At 44.0% G+C, this 25,564-nt stretch overlaps 2 protein-coding genes and 1 pseudogene across 5 annotated transcripts; 1 reads left to right on the plus strand and 2 right to left on the minus strand.

The window, feature by feature from the left end:
- Positions 1 to 17,661: 17,661 nt before the first annotated feature.
- On the minus strand, positions 17,662 to 19,451 carry LOC104728246 (uncharacterized; annotated as a pseudogene).
- Positions 19,452 to 20,902: 1,451 nt separating this feature from the next.
- On the plus strand, positions 20,903 to 22,657 carry LOC104724108 (exosome complex component RRP4 homolog). The gene is made up of 7 exons (XM_010442553.3): positions 20,903 to 21,154; positions 21,241 to 21,342; positions 21,427 to 21,472; positions 21,555 to 21,638; positions 21,732 to 21,797; positions 21,903 to 21,974; positions 22,063 to 22,657. The coding sequence occupies exons 1-7, from the start codon at positions 21,006 to 21,008 to the stop codon at positions 22,438 to 22,440; spliced, it is 897 nt and encodes a 298-aa protein (XP_010440855.1). The 5' UTR covers positions 20,903 to 21,005; the 3' UTR covers positions 22,441 to 22,657.
- A 158-nt stretch (positions 22,658 to 22,815) lies between these two features.
- LOC104724109 (uncharacterized) lies at positions 22,816 to 25,326 on the minus strand. Of its 4 annotated transcripts, none has more exons than XM_010442554.3 (7): positions 25,082 to 25,326; positions 24,466 to 24,536; positions 24,129 to 24,247; positions 23,891 to 24,039; positions 23,605 to 23,752; positions 23,326 to 23,482; positions 22,816 to 23,156 (listed from the first exon to the last, which is right to left on the minus strand). In XM_010442554.3, exons 2-7 carry the CDS (start codon positions 24,476 to 24,478, stop codon positions 23,068 to 23,070), a joined length of 675 nt encoding a protein of 224 aa, XP_010440856.1. In that variant the 5' UTR covers positions 24,479 to 24,536; positions 25,082 to 25,326; the 3' UTR covers positions 22,816 to 23,067. The 4 variants fall into 4 exon arrangements, with proteins under 4 accessions (XP_010440856.1, XP_010440857.1, XP_010440859.1 ...); XM_010442555.3 differs by having other exon boundaries at positions 25,137 to 25,310; XM_010442557.3 differs by having other exon boundaries at positions 24,916 to 25,268.
- Between the last annotated feature and the right edge of the window lie 238 nt (positions 25,327 to 25,564).

Here is a 25,564-nt window from a genome sequence, read left to right on the forward strand (position 1 = left end):
ATAACCTCAACCAATTCCACCTTTAACCATTAACATTAGTTTAATTTTTATAAGTTATAACCAAGTTGCCTTTCTTATCTGGGGAGTAAATGTCAAACACACATCTTTATATATAGGGACACACTTTCTTCTCTTCACTTGAAAGACAAGAGTTTTACTAATTTGGGGTCATTTGAATAGAACTGAACCAATTTTGACTTGTTCAGAAAAAAATCAGGACAAACTCGGAACTATGTTGATTTATTCAGAAAAATTGGTATGTATTGACAAGTTTTGTATGATATAATTATTTTGTGGAACTGAAAGTTGCATATCCATTTGGATAATTATGAAGATTGAGATTAATCAAGGGAAGCAAGAGAATCTCCAATAAGAACACACCAAACAGATATTTGACTTGACAAAAGGTGTTTTTATAAGCTTGTTGAGTGATGTATTAGTGATTAACAATCTAATATTTTAAAAAGGATTCATTGACTCTGTCCTAATGCCATTTGTTTGCTGCAAGTGGATGGATCTTGCCCTGACAAGGTTATCATTTCTTAAATCACCAAGTCATATGTTTATAAAGCATTACTGTAGTATAAGCAAGTGGATTAAACAAGAACCAGTAGTAGTAGTTGTTTGTACCGGGGAATTACACAGTTTAAACAAATAAGATTTAGTGGGAAAGAGCGAGCAAGTTCTTTATTAATCGGGGAAAACGTGAGATCGTCACTTAAACAAGTCGAATTAGAGCTTGTTAGTTCACAGGCGAACTAGTAAGTTTAAAATGACGAACTGAAAACAAGACGAATTATACGAAAGATAATAACAGTTTTCGATGCAAAGTGTTGCTCTGTGGGTATTGTCCGCGGGTCAGGATGATGATCCCAATAAATGCCCTCTCCTTTTATAGGAGACTGTTGACCTAGGAGAGTTTAGGGCTTCCTCCACGAATTCCCGAGATTGCCCTTCTGCGGGAATTAATGACTTGCTTCCAATCTCGCTGGGCCGAGAATGCAACTAATGAGTGTCGTTGGGCCGAGTGGCATATTGGGCGTAGCCCATATCCAACAATAGTCCCCCCCTTAGTCCGGAGAGTGGCAGTCTTTCTGCGATCGGCGGGCATACTTAAATCGTTCGTAATATGCCTGCTCGGCACAGATTGTCTCGGTTTGCCTTTAGGGAAGAAATTGCTGTAGTAGCTCTTTTTGTAAATGCCAGGCTCGTCTTTCGAGAGACACCGTGAATATCCGACGGTCCTTCCTTTGAGCGCGGTATTCGATGGATTTCCGGAAACGGAGAGTATCGCGGATCGAGGTGATGGATTATGGCAGTTAAATTTCCGTTTTATTTACTTATTTATGTCTTCCCATTTCCTCCTTTTTCTTCACTTCCTTCTCTCCATAAAAGGTAACTTTCTCTCTCTATGCTTTTATTTTTATGCTTTTACTTCTTTCTCTCTCTATTTTTCTTTTGTTTGCTCTCTCTCAAAGCTTCCGCCGTCCGATCCTTTATACGAAGCCTCCGATGGTCGGCCGAGATGGTCTTCCCTTGGTTGCCGATCTCCGAGAACGGACGGTTATCGACGTCCATACTAGATCGATGGATGGCGATCTCGGCGGTAGGGTTGCCGGCGCTAGAGAGAGAGGTCGGCATTTGGAGCCAAGGTCGATGTTGGGCGGCGGTCCGATGAAATCTAGGAGATCGGCGGTCGTTGGTGCCAACGGAGGCGTTCGCGAGGTCGACGCCGCTCCCTTTGGGGCGATCTCAACTGAGGCGGATGTCGGGCTCGGCATTGAGCGGACGTCTCGGAGATCGGCGGTCGTCGGTGCCAGCAAGGGCGTTCGCGAGGCTAATGCCGCTCCTCTTGCGGCGACCTCGACTGAGGTGGATGTCGGGCTCGGCATTGAGCGGATGTCTCGGAGATCAGCGGTCGTTGGTGCCAACGAAGGCGTTCGCGAGGTCGATGCCGCTCCCTTTGGGGCGATCTCAACTGAGGTGGATGTCGGGCTCGGCATTGAGCGGACGTCTCGGAGATCGGCGGTCGTTGGTGCCAAAGAAGGCGTTCGCGAGGACGATGCCGCTCCCTTTGGGGCGATCTCAACTGAGGTGGATGTCGGGCTTGGCATTGAGCGGACGTCTCGGAGATCGGCGGTCGTCGGTGCCAACAAGGGCGTTCGCGAGGCTGATGCCGCTCCTCTTGGGGCGACCTCAACTGTGGTGGATATCGAGCTCGGCATTGAGCGGAAATCTCGGAGATCGGCATCGATCTTTGGTTCCTCCGATCGCGAAGTCGGCGGTTTGGAGATGGAGATGATTGGTCGCGGCATGGATCGAGGCATCGATCTGCATTTGCTCCGTGGATTTGGTAATTTTTGCGGCACTGAGAGTGATTTGAGCGAGGTCGGCAGCTTGGTCGTCGGAGGGCGGCGTATCGTCGATAGTGAGATCGGCGGACCTCGAGGAAAAAGCTTGCGCGGCGACACGGAGGTCGGCACTCCGGACGATGCTGAGGTCGGCATCGCCGAGACCGATGCTCGGATCGGCACTCCGGACGATGCTGAGGTCGGCATAGTTGAGGGTGTTGGTCGACCTGATTCCTGTTTTGTTGATATCTCCCACGAGTTTGATTCCGACGATGGCGACCCAGATCTTATGATGGGAGGGCGCCGAAACACGGAGATATTGGGAGGTCAGCGTGATTCGAGCAAATCCGACACTCGCGATATTGGATCGATCGGGGGAGATCACATTGAATTCGACTTTCGGGAGAGAGCGGCCGAGAGCTGTGGTCGGCCAAATATCGGGGATTGAAGATTGGCCCGCGTCAAGACCACCAGTTTCTGTATGCACGCGTGGCAAGACTCTTGCAGGAATCCAACGCGCTTTCTCCAAGGAGTACGGGGCTTATAAAGATGTTTTTGATGACGTTGGTGTCGACATTGGAGCAGAGTGTGGAGATCTTGACAGTTTGGCCAAAGACTACAATTTCGCTGATATTCTCGAGTTCAGCGAGGATAGCGACAGCGGTTCTGGTGGGAGTCTTATGGATGTTGTCCCGACTGAGGGTACTGGTCCTCGTTCGGCTGTCTTGGGTCTCAGTGCTGCGTCGATTGCTGCCAATCTTTCAGTTGGTCCGGCCGATCACGGTCCTTCGTTGTGCACATCGGATAGTATCGCCGAGATGGCGCGGTGGTGTAAGATGCCCGAGGGACTGGTTTTCCGGGTTCATCGCGCTTTTTGAGCATTACTTCACCGAATGCGGTCTTTGGTTCCTTTTGCCGGAATTTTTGATACGTTATTGTGCGAGGCGAAGGATTGCCATTTCTCAGCTTTCTGTGGGAGGTATTCGTAACACGGTCGGTTTGGCGATGCTTGGTACCAACTGTGGTATAGAGGTTGACGTGCATTTTCTGGAGGAAGCCACCAAGTTCACGAAAGTTAGAGGTAGTCCGGGATACTTCTACACCAGTGCCAGATCGGGTCATCAGATAATCGTCGGGGCTGAGAAAAAGATTCGTCGTTGGCAGCGTTATTTTTTCTTTATCAAGCGGGATGAGATTTCGTTCGACGATCTTGATGTGTTTTGTGCTACCGAGTGGAATATGTTTCCCGGTAGCTTCATAGTTTCTTACTCATACTTGTCTGATTGTCATTTGGCTGGTTCCTGACCTTTTCCTTATTTTTGTTGGTGTTTTCAGAGCCTGTCGTTCGTTTGCGCGCTCATCCTCCTGGTTTTTTCGATAACCTCAGACAGATCCGAACGCTAGGGGCGCTTCATTGGCCTTCGATTACTCAGAGATCTCGTGAGTTTCCTCTTCATTCTGTTGTATCGATTGTTGCTCTCCTTAATGGTTATTGGATTGTTATACTTTTGTTTTCCCTTTTAGGTCTACCGCGCTTAGGGATGGGAAAAGTTAACACTCGTCTTCCTCGATACGCCGATCAGTTCAAGAAGGTCGTTGAAGTTGGGTCTTCTCTGCGTGCTACAGACACTGAAGTTGTTGACCCGTCACCGGGTGGAGGTGCCGATCCGCGAGTTGCAGGAGATCTGAGGTCGGCGGAGGTTGGCGCCACCCGTTCCGACAAAAGGGCTGCCAAGGTTCCTACTGTCGCTCCGCGTGGGCAGAAGTCACGTGGTGAGGCTTTTGATGCTCTAGCGATCGTTGTCGCTGATTCTGGACGTCCTACTCCATCGAGGAAGAGGGCTTCTCATGGTGAGGTGGTTGTTCCCGAGCCCGAATCGTCCAAGAGATCTAGGAGGGATGGTATTCCACGCGACACCACTGAGATTGATGATTCGTTCTCCTTTTCTTACAAGACGAAGGATGAGTTGTTCATCAACAACGCTGCTGCTTGTGGTGAGCTTGCTAGCAAGGTTCGCGGCTCCTTTGACCCGCTCCCCTCTGTGGGTTCTCTCTACGATCCCGAGCTGTATAGATCGTGGGCTCGGAAACATTTCCAGGTTGGCATTTGTCTTTATGTTCTTGAATGAATTTTCTCAACTATTACCTTAATTCTTTATTCCTTGCATTTCAGGATGGTGGTGGCGTGAACCGCATGGTCATCTCGTACGAGCGTCGCATTGCCGAGCTGGAAAAGCAACTTGCTGATTCTCGTACTTCTGAACCATCGAGGAGATCGGCTGTTCTCACGAAGCAAAATGCCGGTTTCAGGAAGCAAGTAGCCGATCTCAAGGCTTCTCTTGACGCTTCCCGCTCTCGTCTCGAGCAGTTCGAGGTTGATCACGCGTTTCAGAAGGCGCAGTTGCAGCAGCTGCAAGCGGAGCGGCATGGCATCGATGTCGAGGTTGCTGGCTACAGGTCTCGTATTGAGAGGATGAGGAAGCATATTCTTGACAACAGAGCGGCGCAGGGGTCTCTTCTGACCTTGAGCAAGGTGAGCGGCACCTATGATTATCTTCAGGAGTTGGCGAAGAGAGGTACGATCGTTCCGTCGAAGACTTTGCTCGGCTTGGAGGCCGATGCGAAGATGTGGGAGGACAAGGTTCTTGGTTTCGATATCGCCGACGTTCTGGACAGCGACCTCGAGGCTCTCCCAGAGACTGCGATCGTTCCTACGAACCTTCAGGCGGCAGAGGTTCCCGTGATCGGACGCTCAGGTTGCTGCCGAGCAGTGACTCGCTTTTATCTTGTTGTTTTATTAGAACCTATTCCCGTTTGTAACGGATGTTGGGCCGTTTAGGCGATGTATGTCCATTATGATTGGAATTGCTTTATGTGTTGTCTGCTGGTTTTATGATATGTGTCCATCGTTCTATGGGTGTGTTTTTCGAGAATTGCGGTATTGATTGCTTTGCCTCGAAAATTGCACTATTTGTTCTATAAATTGGCCTTCAAGTTGCCCATTTCTCATCATCCTCCTTTTTTGTTTTAAGGATAAATCTCTCCTTTTGAAGGGTAGTTGAGATCGGTAATATGCCTGTGACAACGAGGTCGGCGTGGCTGAGGAGGGCGCGAGAGCGGCTCTCCGTGAGGTCCGACGACGTAGTTCGTTCCGAGACGGAGTTTTATCGAGCTCGGATCCAGAGGTTGAGAGCTTACATTCTCGCTACGCGTCGAAAGTTCGAGCGTCATTTCTGGTTTCATCGTGTTGACGGAGTTATCGCATATCTTGAAACTATGATCGACGAGGGATTTTTGGTCCCGAAATGGAGGTGGGATCGTTTGTTAGAGGAGCGCTCTCGTCGTGAGGAGTCAATGGCTGAGGTGGAGATTCCCGTCCTTGAACCGGGCGATCTCGATCCTATTGGAAGCAGGCCCTTTGAAGGTCGGCCCGAGCTCGATGCATGCCGGACTCGGGTCGACATATTGCGTCGTTATATTATCCAGTTAGAATGCACGGACCATTTTTTCGTTGAAAGCAACCGTGCTGAGGGGATTCGCTCGTATCTCGAGGAGATGGCTGCTAGGGGTGCGAATGTTCCGATGGACACGCTGGAAAGTCTGCGGAGGGAGTGCCAGGTCTGGCATGTGAAGATTTGCGAGCTCGAGTTTGATAAACCCTCCGATGCCGATCTGGGATTTGAAGACTAAGTTTGCACTTTGAGACTTGGTTCGTTTTGTTAGTTTTTGTGTGCCGAATGTGGCTTTTCGTGTTTGGTTTTCGTTGCCCTGTCTTTTGTGTTTTTCCGGAATAAGAATGTTTATGGAATAAGAATGTTTTGTGTTTTTCCTATCTTTGGTATCGAGTTGTATTTTACGGTGCAAGACGTCTCCTGGCTTATCCTATTACGTGTTTCGAGTACCAAATGTTTAGGGTGGTAGTTGAGATGAGCTCGTCGTACCTTTTAGGTGCGGCTCTGGTGTCCGGCTTACCCTGTGTGTGCCACGAGGTCGGTAAGAGAGTGCAAGTAAGAACTTGGCTTATACAAACTTAACCGCCTGCTAGCTGAATGCGATCTGGGTCGGCTTATTTATGCAGATTATTTCACTGCTGCATCCATGAGGAACGCGTTTTAAATCGTTCCCTTGGCCAGAGGGTCGATGTAAGAGCTGGACATCTCGCAGAGACGGACTCGTTCGAGAGAGCTCATGTGTTTTGATAGGTTGAAACTTTTGTTTTTAATTTTTTGGTATAGCTGTGCCGTGTGACGGGCTGCCTACGTACCCTTAGAAAAGGGATCAAGCCATTCGTAGTTCGTATTTCAAAGGGAGAGCTCCGTAGTACGAGCGTTCTTTTTTTTTTTTTTTTTTTTTTTTTTTTTTTTTTGAGAGCGAGTTCTAATGGTAATAGCGTTTAAGGTTGCCGGAATTCCATGAGCGAGGGATTGGTGTGCCGTCCATGAGCGAGGGATTGGCAGCTGGTAGACGCCGGGAGTGACGACCTTGGAAATCAGGTAAGGGCCTTCCCAATGAGCGCCCATTTTTCCTGCGTTGAGCTCGGCCGTGTTCTCGAAGACTTTTCGGAGGACGAGGTCGCCTTCGTCAAAATGGCGTGGCTTCACCTTCTTGTTGTAATATTTAGCGGCTTGCTGTTAATAGTTCTGAATTCGAAGAAGAGCCTTGTCGCGTTCTTCTTCGAGGGTGTCGAGGGTATCGAGCATCATCTTAGCATTGAGAGTAGGATCGTGCACGAGCATTGAGCGTCGTAAGGTAGGTACGCCGATTTCCTCTGGTGCGAGGGCTTCCATTCCATGCGCAAGGGAGAACGGTGACCTTCCTGTTGATCGGCGCGGGGAAGTTCGGTGCGACCATAGAACGCCATCGAGCTCGTCGGCCCAGAGACCTTTCTTATCTTCGAGTCGTTTCTTTAGTCCCTCAATGATGGTCTTATTGGTCGCTTCGGCCTGTCCGTTGCCTTGTGGGTAGCGGGGGGTCGACTTGCTCAAACGGATTCTCCACTTCGCGCAAAAACCTTCGAATTGGAGCGAAGTGAATTGCGCGCCGTTGTCGGTGACGATCTCATACGGAATTCCGTGCCTGCTGATGATGTTCTTCCACACAAATTTCTGGACTTCGTTTGTTCCGATTTTTGCGTAGGCTTCGCCTTTTACCCATTTGGTGAAATAATCCGTCATAATGAGAATGTATTTCTTTTGACGGGACGCAGGGAGAGGTCCACCGATATCCATTGCCCATCGCATAAAAGGATATGGTGGAGAGGTCGTTCTCAACAGTTCGGTTGGCGCGTGGATGATCGGTGGGTGGCGCTGGCATTTCTCGCATCTAGCGACGAACTTATCGCAGTCGTCGTTCATTGTTGGCCAATAATGACCATTGTTGCGTATGCGTTGTGCGAGCGCGCGACCTCCTGAGTGATTACCGCCGGAACCTTCATGAACCTCTTTCATTACATCGTTGATTTTTTCGGGACCGACGCAAGTCAAAAGTGTACCAGATGCTGTCCAACGGAAGATGTTGCCATCGAGAAGTGTGTAATGCGCGCAGCGAGTTCGAAGGCGCCAGGCCTCCCACTTGTCTGAAGGGACAATACCGTCTGCGATAAAACAACGGATTTCTTCTTGCCAATTGTGTGGTCGCTCGTGAAGTTCAGGATTGGGTTGGGCGTGCGATGATGACGCTCGTTCGTGAGATGGTGACGATTGTTCCTGAGACGACGAGGTTCGTCCTTCTTCGTTGGTTGCGGATCCCTGCTCGGCCGTGCACTCCACAGGTGGCACATTTGCCGGTGGTTCGATGACGAATAGCGTGAGTATGGGGTCGCTGTCCTCTGTTCTTTGCTTTTTCGAGACTTGATCGCTGAAAGCCTCGTGTTCGATGAGCTGTTGTTTCTTTTTCTTATCTTGGATGTTGGGCTCGGCGTGCGCGAGGAGATTGATGCTTGGTCGATCGATGCTCTCGACAGGGATTACTCGGCGTAAGTCGGGATCGGAGGTGGATGCGAGGACGGCCAGAGCGTCGGCCGGTGCGTTTTCACTTCGGGGAATTTTGTTCAGCTCGAATGTCTCAAAATTGTTGGACATATCTTGGACAACTCGGAGGTAGGCATCCATGCGGTCGTTCTTCGCCTCGTAATCGCCGCTAAACTGGTGAGTTACCAGCTGTGAGTCACAGAAGACTTGTATCTTTTTCACACCTATTCCAATTGCCAATCGCATTCCGGCGATTAGGGCTTCGTACTCGGCCTCATTGTTGGAGGCGGGAAAGGCGAGCCGGAACGATTGTTCGAGTACTTCACCCGTTGGAGAGACGAGGTGAATGCCGATCCCGGAGCCGTGTCGAGAGGATGCGCCGTCAACGTGCAGTGTCCACTTCTCCTCTCGCGGACAGCCGAACTCTAGCTCGGGGGGGAGTTCGATCAAGAAATCAGCGAGCACCTGAGATTTTGCACAAGTGCGGTTTTTATATTCGATGTCGTACTCGCTGAGTTCCACTGCCCACTTTGCCAGGCGGCCCGATTGACTAGGGCTGTGGAGGATGGTTCGCAGGGGTTGGTTGGTTAAGACTTCAACAGTGTGGGATTGAAAATACGGCCGAAGCTTCCGGGCTGAAATAACTACAGCGTAAGCGAGTTTTTCCAACGTAGGATATCGGAGCTCGGCTCCGTCTAAGCTTTTACTCACATAGAAGATTGGGTGTTGTTCTCCTCTGTCCTCCTTGATTAGTACGCCACTGACCGCCGAACTGGAGACAGCAATGTACAAATATAGAGTTTCGCCCTGATCGGGCTTTGCTAGGACAGGGGGAGTAGCTAGGTAGTGCTTGAGTTCTTGGAAAGCAGACTCGCACTTATCATCCCATTCGAACTTTTTGTTGCTACGAAGCAACTGGTAGAAAGGTAGACAGTTATCGGTAGAGCGTGAAATAAATCTGTTCAGAGCAGCGATCCGCCCGGTGAGGCGCTGAACTTCTCGGGTGTTGCGTGGAGATGGGAGGTTGGTGAGCGCCGGAATTTATTTCGGGTTGGCTTCGATACCTCTCTTCGTGACGAGGTATCCTAAGAATTCTCCAGAAGTCATGCCGAACAAACACATGACTGGGTTCAGCTTCATATTGTATCGGTTTAGCACTTCAAAACACTGAGCGAGATGCAAGACGTGATCAACGGCCTGGATTGACTTGACCAGCATATCATCGATGTAAACTTCCATGGTTCGTCCGAGCTGCTCTGCAAACATGCGGTTGACGAGGCGTTGATAGGTTGCACCAGCGTTCTTGAGGCCGAATGGCATAACCTTGTAACAGTAAGTTCCCTGATCGGTGATGAAGGCCGTTTTCTCCTGATCGTTCTTGTGCATCATAATTTGGTTGTATCCTGAGTACGCATCCATGAACGACAAGAGCTTGTTCCCCGCGGTCGCCTCGACTAGTTGGTCGATGCGCGGCAGGGGAAAGCTATCCTTTGGACATGCCTTGTTGAGATCGGTAAAATCGACACACACTCGCCACTTGCCGTTCTTTTTCTTCACCACTACTGGATTGCTCAGCCAGTCAGGATACTTAACCTCACGGATGGATCCAGCCTTGAGTAGTTTCTTGACCTCTTCGTTAACGGCGGCGGTACGCTCTAGCCCGAGCTTTCGACACCTTTGTTTGATCGGTTTGAACGTCGAGTCCACATTGAGCTCGTGGCAGGTTACATTTGGGTCGATGCCGGTCATACTGTTCATGCTCCATGCAAAGGTCGCTGCGTTCTGGCACATGAACTTTACGAGCTCGTCCTTGATTGGTTGTGGTAGGTCGGCCCCGATTCCCACGCATCGAGTTGCGTCGGAAGAGTCAATATTTACTTGGACGATTGATTCAGAGTTAGGGCGAACACGACTGTCTGGCCGCTCGGCTAAGTCCGAAACGGTGAATGTCCGAGCGTGGCGTTGTTGATGCTCGATGATGAAGCAGGTTCGCGCTACCAGCGGGTCCCCTTGTAGTGTAAATATTCCTCTAGGAGTTGAGAACTTTACGCACTGGTGGTAAGTTGACGCCATGGCCTTCATCTTATGCAACCAAGGAGTGCCGAGGATGACATTGTATATGATCGGCTTGTCGACGATAGCAAAGTTGATGCAATGCATCGTCCCGCCCACATAGACTGGCAGCATGATCGTACCCTCCGTCATCACTGTGTCGCCGTCGAATCCGGTGAGGGGTTGAACATCGTGTTCGGTGGTCTGCAAGTCGATTTCCATTTGAATGAGCACGTCTTTGAAAATGACGTTTACCGAACTACCTGTGTCGATCAAGATTTTGGTAACCATGCTCTCGCCGATCTCCATCTCGACCACCAGTGGGCCGTTATGGGGTCCAGTGAGACCTGATGCGTCGGCTTCTGTGAACACGATTGGATTGGAGTTCGTAGTAGGTGGCGTGCTTTGAGCTAACCATCCTCGCTTGGCCTCTAGTCTCCGTCGATAAGCTTTGATAGAACGGACCGAGTCGCGGCAAGTCGTCAGACCACCCATGATCATGTTTTTTCTTCGGCGTGGAGCCGGAGCGTTGGCATCCTCAGTTCGCTCGGGATTCCTTTTATGGGTTGGTGGGGGCGGAGGTAGAATTTCGGGTCTTGGTTGTGGCGCGGTGGCGGCGTCATATTGCTTGCTCGGGTTTTCGTTCTCTGGATTGAAGAAATGGTTATCCCTGTGAGCGGCTATTTGACGTCGCTCGAGATCGACGTCAATTTGGCCTTCCTTAAATTTGTCGAGCAATACTTGTTGGAGGGTGCGGCACTCTTCTGTTGAGTGACCTGCTCGCTTGTGGTATTCGCAATATTTGTTGCTACCCTTTCCTGATGGGTCTCGGACCCACTTGTTATTCCAGGACCTTGATGAAGATGTCTTGGGATCTTGATTACTAACTGCAAACGTTTGGACTTTCTTTCCTTTGTCCAACTTGTCGGCGTATTCTTTGTCGAAGTGTTGACGAAGCTCGTGATGCTCGTCTTGTGCCTTCTCTTTTCCTTTGGACGATTTAGGGGCCGGGGGTTCTGGGCGGTTTTTCCTCGATGCCTTCTCTTTGTCTAACTCTATGTATCTGTTAGCGCGGTGTAGTGCGTCATCCAGAGTCAGGGGCTCGTGTATTATGATGTCTTCCCTAAATCGGGAGCCGTGAGCGAGAGCGTTTCGGAGAGCCGATATTGCTGTGTCGTCGGCAATCGAGAGCTTTGACACGATTCTTTTAAACCTCTCCATGAAGTCTCGGAGAGATTCGTCATTTCGCTGAAACATGTTCCAGAGATCGGCGTTCGACGCGCCCCGAATCATGAATGTAGAGTGATGTTGGAGAAAGGCGGTGGTAAGCTCGTGATAGCTCCCTATCGAGTTCGGCGGGAGCCGGGAGAACCACCCTAGAGCCTCATGGGCTAAATTCTCAACGAACAGCTGGCAGCAGCCAGCTTCGTACTCTTCGTCACTGAAGTGAGCTCGGCTGATTGCGAAACTCATTGACGTCAAAAATGGTTTTGGATCGTCTAATCCGTTGTACGGGGTGAACTTGAACTTGTTTACGTAGCGGACTTGAATGCGGGAGATTCGTGCCGTGAACGGTGAGCGTTGGACTTCTTCGAGCACTCGATCGAGGTTGGGAGCAGAGCTCGTGGCTCGATGGACTCTGGAAGAGAGTTCGTGGACCATCGCCTCTAGGCGTCGTATGGTTTCATCCTTGAGGTCGGCTCGGGCTGTTGGATCGGCAATGTCGGAGTCGGCGGGCTACCGCTCCTTTGGTCATGGTCGTCTCGCAGCTCCTCATTTGGCTCCTCTCGACTGCGTCGATCAACGGATCCTACGATAATGGACGTCGGGCGGCGTCTGTGGCCGTCGTATCGGTCCTCCACAGAAGGTTGCGCTAGGGGAGGATTCTCGTTCTCGTCGGCAGGACTGCTGTCATTTCGGCGCTCGCCCCTCCTTCGTTGGAGCCTGCTGATTTGGTTCTGCGAGGCTTCTTGTGCGGCTGCGATGGCCTCGAGCCGTTCGTTCGTTCGTGTTTCCTGGCCATCAAGACGACCGAGAATGATCTGCATCATATTGTCGAGTCTGTTTCTTTGTATAGGTAAGGGGAGAGCGGCGCTGGGGGGAGCGGTAGCGTTGGTGAGAGCGGCGGTTAGGAGGGCAGCGGCGTTGGTAACAAGCTGGTCTGCGATAGGTCCAGCTCTGGCGTGCGCAGCTACGGGAGGCTCGGAGGATGTGTCAGGCGCCGGCGGAGAGACTGTGCTCGACAGTGGGCCCTCGTCTGGGCTCGGCAGGGAGCCTTCGGTTGGGCTTGGCAGGGAGCTCAGCAGGGAGCTCGGCAGGGAGCTCGGCAGGGAGCTTGGCAGGGAGCTTGGCAGGGAGCTCGGCAGGGAGCTCGACAGGGAGCTTGGCAGGGAGCTCGGCAGTGAACTCGGCAGGGGGACAGTTCGTGTTCTCGTTCGCCCCCATCGCTGCCCCGTTGGCTGCTCCGTTGCTTCGTCGAAGTTTTCGCTGGGGTTCGTCATAACTTTCGAGATTTCGAGGAAGTGAGGATCGTCGGTTTTGAGTCGTTAAAAGAAACGCTTTACTCTCGCCCCACGGTGGGCGCCAATTGTTTGTACCGGGGAATTACACAGTTTAAACAAATAAGATTTAGTGGGAAAGAGCGAGCAAGTTCTTTATTAATCGGGGAAAACGTGAGATCGTCACTTAAACAAGTCGAATTAGAGCTTGTTAGTTCACAGGCGAACTAGTAAGCTTAAAATGACGAACTGAAAACAAGACGAATTATACGAAAGATAATAACAGTTTTCGATGCAAAGTGTTGCTCTGTGGGTATTGTCCACGGGTCAGGATGATGATCCCAATAAATGCCCTCTCCTTTTATAGGAGACTGTTGACCTAAGAGAGTTTAGGGCTTCCTCCATGAATTCCCGAGATTGCCCTTCTGCGGGAATTAATGACTTGCTTCCAATCTCGCTGGGCCGAGAATGCAACTAATGAGTGTCGTTGGGCCGAGTGGCATATTGGGCGTAGCCCATATCCAACAGTAGTCCATAGAAGTTACCTCTTTATAGAAATAATCTGGCTGAAATTTATTGTCAAAAAAAAAAATCGGGCTGAAATTTGTAGCCAGGTAGGAGCCGTCTCCCAATTTGACAGTGTGGTGCCTTGTCCTATACTATGTCAACATAAATAATAGCTTCAGACACAATATCGAATTGGGATCAGTAAGTAATTAATTACCGGCAAGTGTCGGCCTTACTCGAACAAGATGTTTTAGATACGGTCTTTGCATACCTTGTGAACGGTCTTGAGAGGAGAAACCTTGTGTACACATATTAGATACTAGAAGCATAATAACTTCAGAACATTGCCAAAATTGAAGATAACATGTGTACTTTACTTGTTTCTTTACAATTTTCTTCCCCCAAAGAAAATTGTATATACATCAAAAACTAGTTTCCCCCAAAGAAAATTGTATATACATCAAAAACTAGTTTCTACAGAATTTCAGTTTGTATACATCCCTAAAGACTCATTCTCTATTATGAGCCAAAGCCTTAGCCTTAGCCCTCGTAGTCACACCCGTTGCTTAAATTTAAGAACAAGAGATTTAAATATTATCTTATTTTATGCAGATATGGTGGTTTCGTCTTCTTCGATTCGGATGAAATACTTCTTTTAAATTGTGTGCTCTTCAGCACAGATGCTCATAACTACGAGCATAAAAACTGGCTTCTTCTTCTTTAGAAAATGAAAAAAAATCTTTATCGAAAGTCATTACATGAGAAAGCTTTAATTGGCGTTGATGCAAAAATACGTACAAATTTTTTACGAAAAACAATTATTGTAGAGACTTTCCTATGAAACGTAATCGTGAGATATTTGTTGGAAATTTCCTATGAAATTCCAATCAAACGTATAATCTTAGGAAACTAATTCGTAGGAAATTGGAAAGAAATTGATGAAAACTATGCAGTAAGAATTTGTTAGGAACTGATCCTTCCAATTTCTTACCAAATAACTAAATTATTAAAATATAGAGACAAGTTAATACATAATTCAGCTCATACCTTTCATATAAGAAATGATTTAACAAGATAAATCTAAATTTACTATATAACTTGGAAAATTATCGCGATAAAATATAATTTACATTGTTAATCAAATAAACAACAACAAAATAACAATGTATATTTTCTTGTTTTGGGTAGAAATAGTGTTTTTGACGTTAGCCGAATAGTTTTTTAAAATAAATTATAAACTTATTGCGCTACAATATAATTTAACATAATTAATTTATACTTATATATACATATATATATATATATCTATTTCGTTATCTTGTTAATCCAATAGATAATCTTATAACTCATAATATGTTCGTAATCATTGCCAGCGATAGGGACCACTTTAAATTAACATAAAAAGTAGTGTATTTTAAAGCCCAAAAAAAATTTCAAAAAAAACTTTATATGTAATTAAGGCCCATTTTTTTTTAAATTGAACAAAGACCCTAACAATTTTTGGGATTTTTACACCGGGCCTGATCGTAACCCCATATTTGATGAATAATATCATTAAATTTAGATTTTCAAACTTAAATATATGTCGATTTTAAACGTGATACAATACTATTTAGCATTATATACAAATATTTATACTATAATCACAAAAATATTTTGATATAACATCGGATGAACCTCCAAATACATGGATGGTTCGATGGGCTTTCACCCCTTGGGACATCAGCCTCAAATTACTCACTTGGCTTTTGCAGACAACATCCTGCTCTTCTTTGATGGCCTCCCATCCTCCTTGCAATAAATCAACCACACTCTTGATTTGTTTCAAAACATGTCAGGGTTGCAAATGAACAAGCAGAAGACTGAGCTCTTCCATGTCGGGTTGTCTCAAGAGGATTCCACTGCTATCTCAGGTTTTGGGTTTCAATTTGGCACTCTACCTATCTGGTACCTTGGCCTCCCTCTCCTTCACCGAAAGTTGCGGAAACAAGATTACTCTCCTCTCATGGATAAGGTATCAGAAAGGTTTAATGGCTGGGCAGTTAAGTGTCTCTCCTTTGCAGACCGCCTCCAGTTGGTTTCTTCAGTTATCTATGGGCTCATCAACTTCTGGATGTCTGCTTTTGCTCTCCCAAAAGGTTGCATTAAAGCATTAGAAAAACTCTGCAATGCTTTCTTGTGGTCCGGAGACATTACTAAAAGGACAAATGCTAAAGTCAGTTGGGAGGATTAGGGCTCAGGAACATTACTATGTGGAACAAAGCTTTGAACCTGAAGCTATTTTGGCTTCTTTTCTCTTCAAGCGGGTCTCTTTGCGTAGCTTGGATGAAGGAGCATAATATGGTGTGCTGAACCTCAGAGTAATTCAAGTTGGATATGGCGCTTCCTGCTTAGTCTAAGGCTGTTGGTTAAGACTATACTCAGGTGTAAGATCGGAAATGGTCATACTGCAAGCTACTGGTTTGACAATTGGAACACCCTCGGTATTCTTAATGATGTTCTGGGTAGTAGAAGTCCGCTTCAATTGGGACTCCCTATTACAGCCACAGTGGCCGAAGCTTGCAATCATAATGGTTGACGCTTGCCATCCAGCATATCTAGGATCCCTGGAATCTCAACGCTAAGACACCATTTGCTCTCAATGCCAGTAACTTCTCCCTCAGCGGGTTCCGATACCTACCTTTGGGCAGTAGGCAACATTATTTGTGACCATTCTCCACTAAGAAAACTTGGAACCAGCTTCGACCTCATGAGGATGTTAAAAATTGGGTAAATGTAGTATGGTTTAAGGCCTCTGCTCCTAAACATACCTTTACCTATTGGGTTGCTAACCTCGACAGGCTCCCGGTGAAATATCGTCTCCTTGGTTGGGGGTATGCAAATCTGTCCTCTATGTCCTCTGTGTAATTCTGAGATCGAGACTAGGGATCACCTTCTTTTTCGTTTCCCGTATTTCGAAGGGATCTGGCTCAAAGTTCTCCACAGACTCTCAGCACCCCTGCATTTTTATGGATTGGCATACGCTTATTACCTGGCTAAGGAGTAAATCCCCTCGCCTCTCTTCCACCTTAAAGAAGCTCACTGTCCAAGCAACAATCTTCACCTTGTGGAAAGTAAGGAACACTTTTATCCACGAAAACATCCTATCTCCCTCTACTTCCGTCTTTGCTCAAATTGATAGAAGCATAAGGGACATTCTGCTAGCTCGCCAGTACAGTAAGGGGTGCAATCTCCTTCGATTGCAGTGGTTTACCCACGCCTAAGTTCGTCTAAGTATTTTCCATCTTAGTTTTATTTAGTTTTCTAGGTTTTTCCTTCTTTTTTTTGGCCGTCGAAGCTCATTGCCCCCGAACACTTGTAAATAACAATGTTCATTTTTGTAATTATTACTCACATTTTATCAAAAAAACATCGGATTAACAGTGTTATCAATCATGTTATGAACATTATCGCCCGATCTGTAATTAAAACTGGAAAAAAGGATAAATGTGTTTTAAATAAAAAGAAGAAGAGAGAGAACTAATAAACAAATAACCAGATATTTATTTTTTCAGTCAACTGGGTATATTAATTAATATATCTCATAATACTATAACAGAAAATTAAATCCAACAAAGTTGAATTTTAGTTAAGAAGAGGTTTATATTGGAAGATAATATAAACCTCAATCACAACAAAAAAAAGTATTAACTCACAAACGTGTCTTTTCTAACGTAACTCACAAGTCACAACGTTTGTGAGTTAGAACTTATTAAAATCACTTGTTTGATTTTAGCGTTTTGTTGTTGTGATTGCTAGGAGTAAATGGTATATTGTATTCGGTGGAATTAAAACCGTGAAAAAGTTGCATATCATTCAATTTGAAAGTTTTCTATAAATCTTTCTTCAATTTGAAAGTTTACGCTTTAAGGATCAAAGTAAATTTTATAAAAGACTTGCAATCTCCATACATGATAAGTGATAACCAATTGATGTGTTTGAAACCATACTGATTCCATTGCGTGGAGAAGACTCAAAGCTCACACTTCTAATACCGAGTTTTGGCTATAAAGGCAGTCTTGTTGATCTTGGTCCGATACAAAATCCATTTTCATTACGCAAGGTCAATCGTGGTTTTGTTCTGACATTGCGTTAAATATAGGTTGCATCAAACTTGCAGTTGATCATCCCTCGCGATGGCTTAGTCCAAGTGGTGTATTACCATTCCTAAATGTCTGCTCTTTGTCTTTTCCGCATCATCATTAGATATCAAGCTCACCCTTTGGGAACACTTTCACCTCCTCATTCACTTGTCTCTCCACGATCACGTTGATTCTCCACAACACGATCTTACTTTCCCATTTCATGCCTTTGATTGCATAGAGTTTCCAAAGCAGACCCTTAACGAATTTGTATTCCACCGTTTCGTACCATTCCAATTGTTTCTTGACAATGCTTTCAAGATCTCTGAAAGCTCTCCTAACAAGTCCAACCTCCATTCCTCCTCTTTCCACAAGCTCTCTCACAGAATCTATCATCTTATTTGCAATCTCCTTTAGTGATTCAGCTTGGCTTGGGATCTCTATCAAGTGAATGGTCGCACAGAATGCACCAGTAAACGCCAAAACCCAGCAACTGTTATCTACCAACAATTCTCCTGGTGGGTTTAACCTTCTGCTTATCTCTGGGAGCAGATTCTCCATCACATGAATCACAAACCCGTCATCTGCAAGCGGCATTGTTAAGCACTGGAAGATATAAACCGCTCTCTGAAACTTCGTTTTGCTTTGCGATGCAATACACTCGCGTATACCGTCCCATGCGACATCTTGGTGGTTGGACATCTCATACACAACGTGGTTCAGCACCTCACCTAGGACTTTAAACATGCTATCAGAGATTCCTTCTTGCTTAAGGCAAGAGATGAGCAATGGCTGGAGTTGTCTCATCTCTGAGATGTCTATTTGCAACTCCATTGAAGTGTGATCAGAGAGTACAACTTCAAGCCGTCTGATTGCTATCTCTCTGGAGCTATCTTCAACAGCATTTGACATAAAGATTTTCAAAACATCAACGGATGACAAAGTCTTCAGATGTTTATACAAGCCACGATCATATTCTGCTCCATCAATCTGAGTCTCCTGAGGTTTCACAACAGGTTTGCTCGCTGCATTGTCCTGTGATCTAACCAACTGATTAATCTTCCTTATAACATCTTTAGTCTGTGTTCCAAAATCTTTGATCTTGAACATGATAGTCATCACGAAATGACACTGACTCTTATTGTAACTATACATAGTCTTGTCTCGTGACAAGAACCCCTCCAGATGCTGAAGCCCTTGTACCAGAAACTGCTCCATCCCTTTCTCCACTAGCTCCTTCACTGAATTCACAACAGTGTTGATAAGCTTCTTAATCAAATCAACTCTCATCTCTGTATCCAAAACCTGAATCCCCAGTTTAACAACAGTTTCTAAAGCTAAGCTCCAACCTTCAACATCACTTTTCTCAGGATGAACCAAGATCTCCTCAGCTTCCTCTAAAATAATGTTCATAAAATTGTCGATGAATGTACCGTAGACTGATGGCAAATCGAGGAAGACGTGAAAAGCCTTGAGAGGTTCAGTACTCGCGAGCCAGAGGATACAATCACTGAGCTCGTTCCATCCACCGTTATCGCAAACCATAACGTTGTAGGTTATGATAGAAACGATTCTTCTGAGGATCTTCATGTCAGATTCTTTGGTTTCTTGCATATTCAAGCATTCAATCACAAGTGGTTTGATTTCGTGGAGACCGACGCGAGAGAGTTCGAACTTGCGGTTTCTGAGGTCGGCGAGGGTTCCGGCGAGGATATAGATCGATCGGTATCTGATGGCGTCATTGGAAGAACATCGATAGACCTTGAGAAGCTTTAGGGTGTAGCAATTTGGGAAACGAGTAGCGCAGAAGTCGAACAGAGCAAACGCGGTTTTGTATTCTTTGGTTTCTTGACGCATTGCGAGTTGTTCGACGATGGTCTCGAATCCTTCGTGGCTTGCTGTAGCGAGAACGTCTCTCGATTTCCACATGAGATTCGAAGATTCCGCCATTGCCATTTTTCTCGAGAAAATCTTTGGTTCCTTCTTCTCGGAATCTTCTTGGAAAATTTGGGTTTTAATAAGGGTTTGAAGAAGGTGTTTCTTAGAGTTAACCGCATATTAACCGAACTTAACCGAACATTAAGTGAAATTATTCGGTTTGATTGTAACTTTACTGATCTGGTAGCCACGTTCAACCCGTCGGTTTACAGAAGTCCGACCCGTTTAACATTGGCCAGTATTTGGGTCTGATGATCAGTCTTATTTATTTTAGTATAGCAAAAAATATTGACATCTGATTTATTTCGTTTAATGAACATCAATAATTTTTATTCTTTCAAAAATCTCATTAAAACACATATTTTTGAAACCTAAAACTAAACTTTCAAGTTTCAACATTCAAAACTAAATCTTAAATCCTAAACATTACACCTTACCCCCTAAATATAAACTATACCCAAGATATATAATAGTCAACCAAAAAAAAAAGTACCCTTGAAAAGCATTTTTTTTTTATTTGTAGTATTTAAAAAAAAAAGAAAAAAAATTTCTAGTAGATTAGGAAAAATCAACCAATATTGGTATTTTTCGATACCAAAACAAAAACAAATGTACCCTTCAAAACCAATTTTTGTATTTGTAGTATGTTTTAAAAAACATAAAAATTGTAGTACTTTTAGAAAAATCAACTATGTTAGTATTTATGGATACCAACAAAATATTCATGCCACGCAAAGTCTAATTTGTAAGGCTTCTTAGATTTTTAGTGAAATCATCTTAGCTTCAAATGAACAGTATGATTGTAAGAGTAGATAGTCTGATCGAGTTTGGGTTCGACCTTGAAGGTTGAAGCGGACCCACTAGATTTCTCGCTTCAGTTGCTTATACGGGTCGTCTCTCTTTGTATTTTGTTTTCATGTATATATATATTTTTAAATAATATGTAAAATTTATTTGAAAAAAATAAAAGTTTTTCATCAAATGCTGCGGTAACGTGGCCTTCTAAGGACAAAATATTGAGTCAAAAAGAGGATAGTGAGATATATGCGCTATCTTGTTGCAAACCATACCTCCATGCATTTCTGATAACGACAGTCGCCAAAAACTGATTAGTTAGAGGTTCTAAATAATTTTATAAATATTAAATTAAAAAGCGAGTCTTCACTTATAAAGCAAATATGTAATAGACAAAATTAATCACAATATTATTTTTAAATAATCACAAAATATGTTTTCCATCTTAAAAATAAACAATCAACCAAAAAGCTGTTGTGTCAGGAATTTTTAAAAATTCTAAAATATATTAAATTAGAAATCGGGTCTTCTTTAAAAACCCTACCTCCTAACTATTATACAGTAAAACTTCTATAAATTAATAATGGTTGAAACCATAAAATTCTATTAATGTTAGGCCCACAGTGAAAAACTAAAAGTCCATGCGGTGTAGATTCATCTTCCGAAACCCTAAACTTTGAAAACAGTATTTTTTATTTGGTTGCTCTGCTCGTCTTCTCAATTTGTCTCCATCGCCATCTTTTGTTTGTGGTGCTTAGAAAGAAAGAGTGTGTGATGGGAAAACTAAGGGAGGTAGAGCTACTATTGAACCAGACGCAGAAGGTCAGATTTGAGAGAGCTATGGAGCGGCTACAATCTCGGACAAACAATTCTGTCATCGTTGCCGACTCCATCCCCTTCAACCACGACGAAGCCTTCCTTAAGTAATCTCCATCTCCCTCTCTGCTTTATCCCATATTCCCTGTTCTGTTCTGATGTTTGATTTTGAATTTTTTTTTTATTGATGAAGGGGACACGGAACTTCCTTGGTCGACGGTGAGTCGCTGACGACGGTCTGTGGAGTTGTGAATCACGTGGACAAGCTCGTCTATGTACGCACCTTGCGAGCCAGGTTTCTGATTGCTCTCCTCGGATTCTGTTTATTTTATTTTTAATGAAATTAACTGAACTGATAATGATGGATAGTCGCGTTTAGGTACAAGGCCGAGGTTGGGGATATTGTGGTAGGCCGTGTTATTGAGGTATAGTTTTATAATGGTGATTTTTTTGGGTTTTAAAATCTGATTGAGAGTAATTTAGCAACAAGGCTCTTTTTTTATTTAGGTTGCTCAAAGCCGTTGGAGAGTGGAGCTTAACTCTACTCAAGATGGACTACTGACTTCCATGAACATGCCTGATGCTGTTCAGGTAACAATTTGATTCCCACTCCATTGTTTGGTATTTTTTTATTTGCCACATTGTCTGTTAGGTTCAATGATTTAAGCTTCTCTGTCCTGGCAGAAGCGAAACACATCTGTGGATGAACTCAATATGCGGAATATTTTGGTAGAAGATGATGTAGTTTGTGTAAGTCGTATTGTTTTTTAGTTTCTCTCCCATCTTTAAATATCTTCTTTTTCTTTGAGCCTACCTGAAAAGAAAGGTTCCCTTTTTGTTTTATACAAACGCTAGGCCCAAGTAGGTGAATCTCAGCGTGATGGCAGCCTCCAGCTGCTACTCGCTAGAAGTCACAAGTATGGGAAGGTTGGTGATTCTCATCTCGGACATAGTCAAAGTTAGACATTTTCTTAGTCTCTTCCTCTCTTAAAAACATTATGAATTCTTTTCACAGCTCCACAAGGGACAGCTTCTCAAGGTTGATCCTTACTTGGTTAGGAGAAGCAACCTTCACTTTCATTTCATTGAAAGTCTTGGGATCGATTTGATTCTCGGCCGTAATGGCTTCATTTGGGTCGGGGAACACGCCCAATCCAATGATCCTATGGTTGTGGATAACGAGATCATCTCATCAAAGACTCGACAAAGCATTCTCAGAATCGGTAATGCGATACGGGTCTTGTCTACTCTAGGCTTCACTCTCACTCCAGCAGTGATCATGGAAACTTTTAACTTGAGCCACACGGAGAATGTCCAAATACATGACATGCTTGGATCAGAGTTCCACGTTCTGGTCACAGAGAGGGAAGCTGAAAGAAGAACACGTGCATAGTAAGAAAACGTGAAAGCCCTCATCTAAGAAAGCATGCACAAAGGGTATGCATCGCTTTCATAAATATAGTATCAATACATTTTTCATTGCCTTGTACCACAATTTTCCGGTTCTCAATATTCCACTGGGTGTGTATTTGGTTCCTTGGTAAAGAAGCAACCTAAGACATGTATTAAAACTTGACTCCGATATATGAAACAGAAATCATGATTTTGAATATGCGGCTGCTAGACAGTTTTTGGCTAATGTTAGTTTCCTTCGAGTTTTTACACTATCAGGCTGTGATGATTAATGCTCTTACGTTCCATATATACTGTAGTTTGGGTAGCCATTTCCAATTTGGTTGGACTCTTTTTTATATATCTACTCTAGATCTTTAGTGCTCGTTCAATTAATATGATATAAAAAGGTTTGCCAACAAATCTGATTACACATTTTTTCAAATCAAACAGAGCAAAGAAAACAGAGAAAAAACAACTATGTTTCACTTCAATGTATAGAGAAATAAAAAAAACCGCCAATGATTTAAACCTCTTCTCAGTTGCAATTCAATAGGAGGCAAAAGTTGCAATCTCCAAAATGCCATTTTCTCACATGAAATCATCATCGTCCATCGCTGCCATTTTCTCACATGAAATCATCATCGTCCATCGCATCGTAAGGACCCGAAACAAGATCATCGTCAGGCTTATCCAAATGAAGTTGTTTCTTCTTACCTAACAAACACATTGAAAAAAAAAAACCATTTTGATCAGATATTTTTGAAACAGATATGCGTAGCTTAAAGACACCTATCTAATTCACAAGTCTAATAAAGAGAAACCATTATTTGGAGGCAAAATCCAAAGAACAAAGCTAAAAGAAGTACTACTGATTGTGGTGTACCTGACTTCTTTTTGCCAGCAGCTTCTTTCTCCGCTTTCAATTTTTCATTTGCTATAGCTGTAATGGACGAAGCAACGTCTTTAACATCTGCTGCTTTCATATTGACCAAAGAAAGTCTCATCACTGTTTTGAGTAGCCCAATATAGTGAAAACTTTTCTGCAAAACAGCAGACATAGTTAAAATATAGGCTCATTGGTCGCGTCTTAACCTAATATTGGTCATACAGAAATAATCACTTAGCTAAGACAAGAAGGCAATAGGGAGAGAATATTGAATACCTCAAATGGTACAAGTCTCTGAGATATCAACTCAGCATACTCCACGAAATCGCTTTCAGACTTCGGAATTAACATATCGGCGCTTTTCTCAACAGTCTTTACTCCAAAGAGTTCAGCAGTTGACTGGTAATCAGCTTCCTCCACAAGCCTAAGATAAAAAAGAATACTATAAATCAGCATTCTGGCCTTCATAAGTCCACAGCCTCTGTCACATGTTCTTTACAGTACCAAACCAATGCAGAACCAACAAAATAAGCATATGTACGTGAAATATTCTAAACTCTACCTCTGCATGCGAAGTTTCTCAGCAATTGGATCTAGTGGTTCTTCCCTTGATGATTCTTTTGAAGCTTCAACAGTTTTAACCTTCTTTTCAACAGCTTTTGCTCCTGCTTTCTTTGGAGCCTTCTCAGGAGCAGGCTTTACCACAGGTGGCTACAGAAGAAACAAAGGCTGTTAGCCGTAATCCCATATAAGAGACAGAAACCAATAAATAAAAAGTATCTACGGAAACAAAACTATACCGGTGCAGTTACATCTTCCTCCTCCCAAGAGTCCTTGATATCATTCTCATCCACATCCTCATCATCCCAGTTACTTTTCAGTTCAACTTTTGCAGGAAGTGGTTGAAAGTCCTCGGCCTCTGAAATCAGAAAGGAAAATGTAAAAGTGAGAACTCTATTATACTTTTGTTATGAAAACCTCAATAAAACAAAAAAAGCCTATCATCTTAAAGACTAAAATATATGCAAGAGAATTTTAACAGTCAAAGAGAATTATGCAAGAACTAGGAAACATTAAGGTATTCAAAGACGCATATACAGTGTGAATTAAACAATGCTTCATGTACGACAATCTTACCCCAATCATCCATATTTGTTGCCAAATAATCTACAACAAGTACAAGCTGCTATCTGAATCCAACTGAAATCCTGCACAGAATAAAACAAAGATCACTCAGCAGGGGTTCTCCGAACAAAAGGGCTCGCAACACGAAACAACACTCAACCAATTCACAATCGCCCCAAGACACTGATAGAGTTACAGTTATGACCAAGGGATTCACAGATCAAGAACTTAGAACAAGTTATCATGCATAAACCTTCTAGTCCTCAACCGAGTAACCAGCCAAAAGTGTTTTAACATTCAGAGTAATCACACAAACGATACTTAAAAATTACTAACACCAACTTTGCAAATTGCTTGTGTTGAACAATAGAAATAGAAAAAGGATTGAGCTTTAACACATCATCAATCCATATAGCAAAAACCCCAAACAGAGTTCGATTGATCAGAGTGTAATAATCTAACCCAATTAATGTTAAATTACACAACTTTGTAGGATGAATCAACAACCCAACTAGCAATAAACAGCCATCGAGCTCTACAAATCCTAAAACCTAAACAGCAATTCCAAGTAAAATCGAAGCCAATTGAGGATATATTAAGGCAACGGAGACGGAAGAAAAAAAAGTACAAGAGAAAGGCTGAATCCTGAAGGTAGGTTTCAGCCGGAGAATAGAAATCGTCACCACGAAAAAACGAAAAAGATGAAAACTTTCCGATGCGAAGAAGCAGAGAGACGAAACGACAGCGAAGAGAGAGAGCTTTTATTTGGTTGTGCGTCGTTTCGTTTTGATGGGATTTTTAGGGTTTTCTCTCCCTTTCTTTCTACAACATTCCCATTTAAGTTAAATTTCTACTCCATCTGTTTCAAAATATAGGATGTTTTAGTGAAAACACGCATATTAAAAAATAACTACTTTTAAAAAGTTTAACCAATTGTAAACAAGTCTGGATAATATAAAATATAAATTTAATCTAAAAGTTGCATAGAAAGTTGGAAACATCCTATATTATCAAACAAAAATACTTCTCTAAACATCTTATATTATGAAACAGAGAGAGTATTATTTTCTCTTTATTATTTTAATTGATAATATATTCAAGAGAAATACCC

This window comes from Camelina sativa, chromosome 11 (assembly GCF_030686135.1).
Source record: "Camelina sativa cultivar CO46 ecotype springtype chromosome 11, ASM3068613v1".
Taxonomy (NCBI): Eukaryota; Viridiplantae; Streptophyta; class Magnoliopsida; order Brassicales; family Brassicaceae; genus Camelina; species Camelina sativa.

Coding starts and splice junctions, on each gene's coding strand:
- LOC104724108 (XM_010442553.3), top strand. CDS start 21,006: ATGGGAAAACTAAGGGAGGTAGAGCTACTATTGAACCAGACGCAGAAG. Junction 21,155..21,240: donor CACGACGAAGCCTTCCTTAA/GTAATCTCCATC, acceptor TTATTGATGAAG/GGGACACGGAACTTCCTTGG. Junction 21,639..21,731: donor ACATGCCTGATGCTGTTCAG/GTAACAATTTGA, acceptor CTGTCCTGGCAG/AAGCGAAACACATCTGTGGA.
- LOC104724109 (XM_010442554.3), bottom strand. Junction 23,483..23,604: donor AGAGACTTGTACCATTTGAG/GTATTCAATATT, acceptor GCTGTTTTGCAG/AAAAGTTTTCACTATATTGG. Junction 23,157..23,325: donor TGCTGGCAAAAAGAAGTCAG/GTACACCACAAT, acceptor TGTGTTTGTTAG/GTAAGAAGAAACAACTTCAT.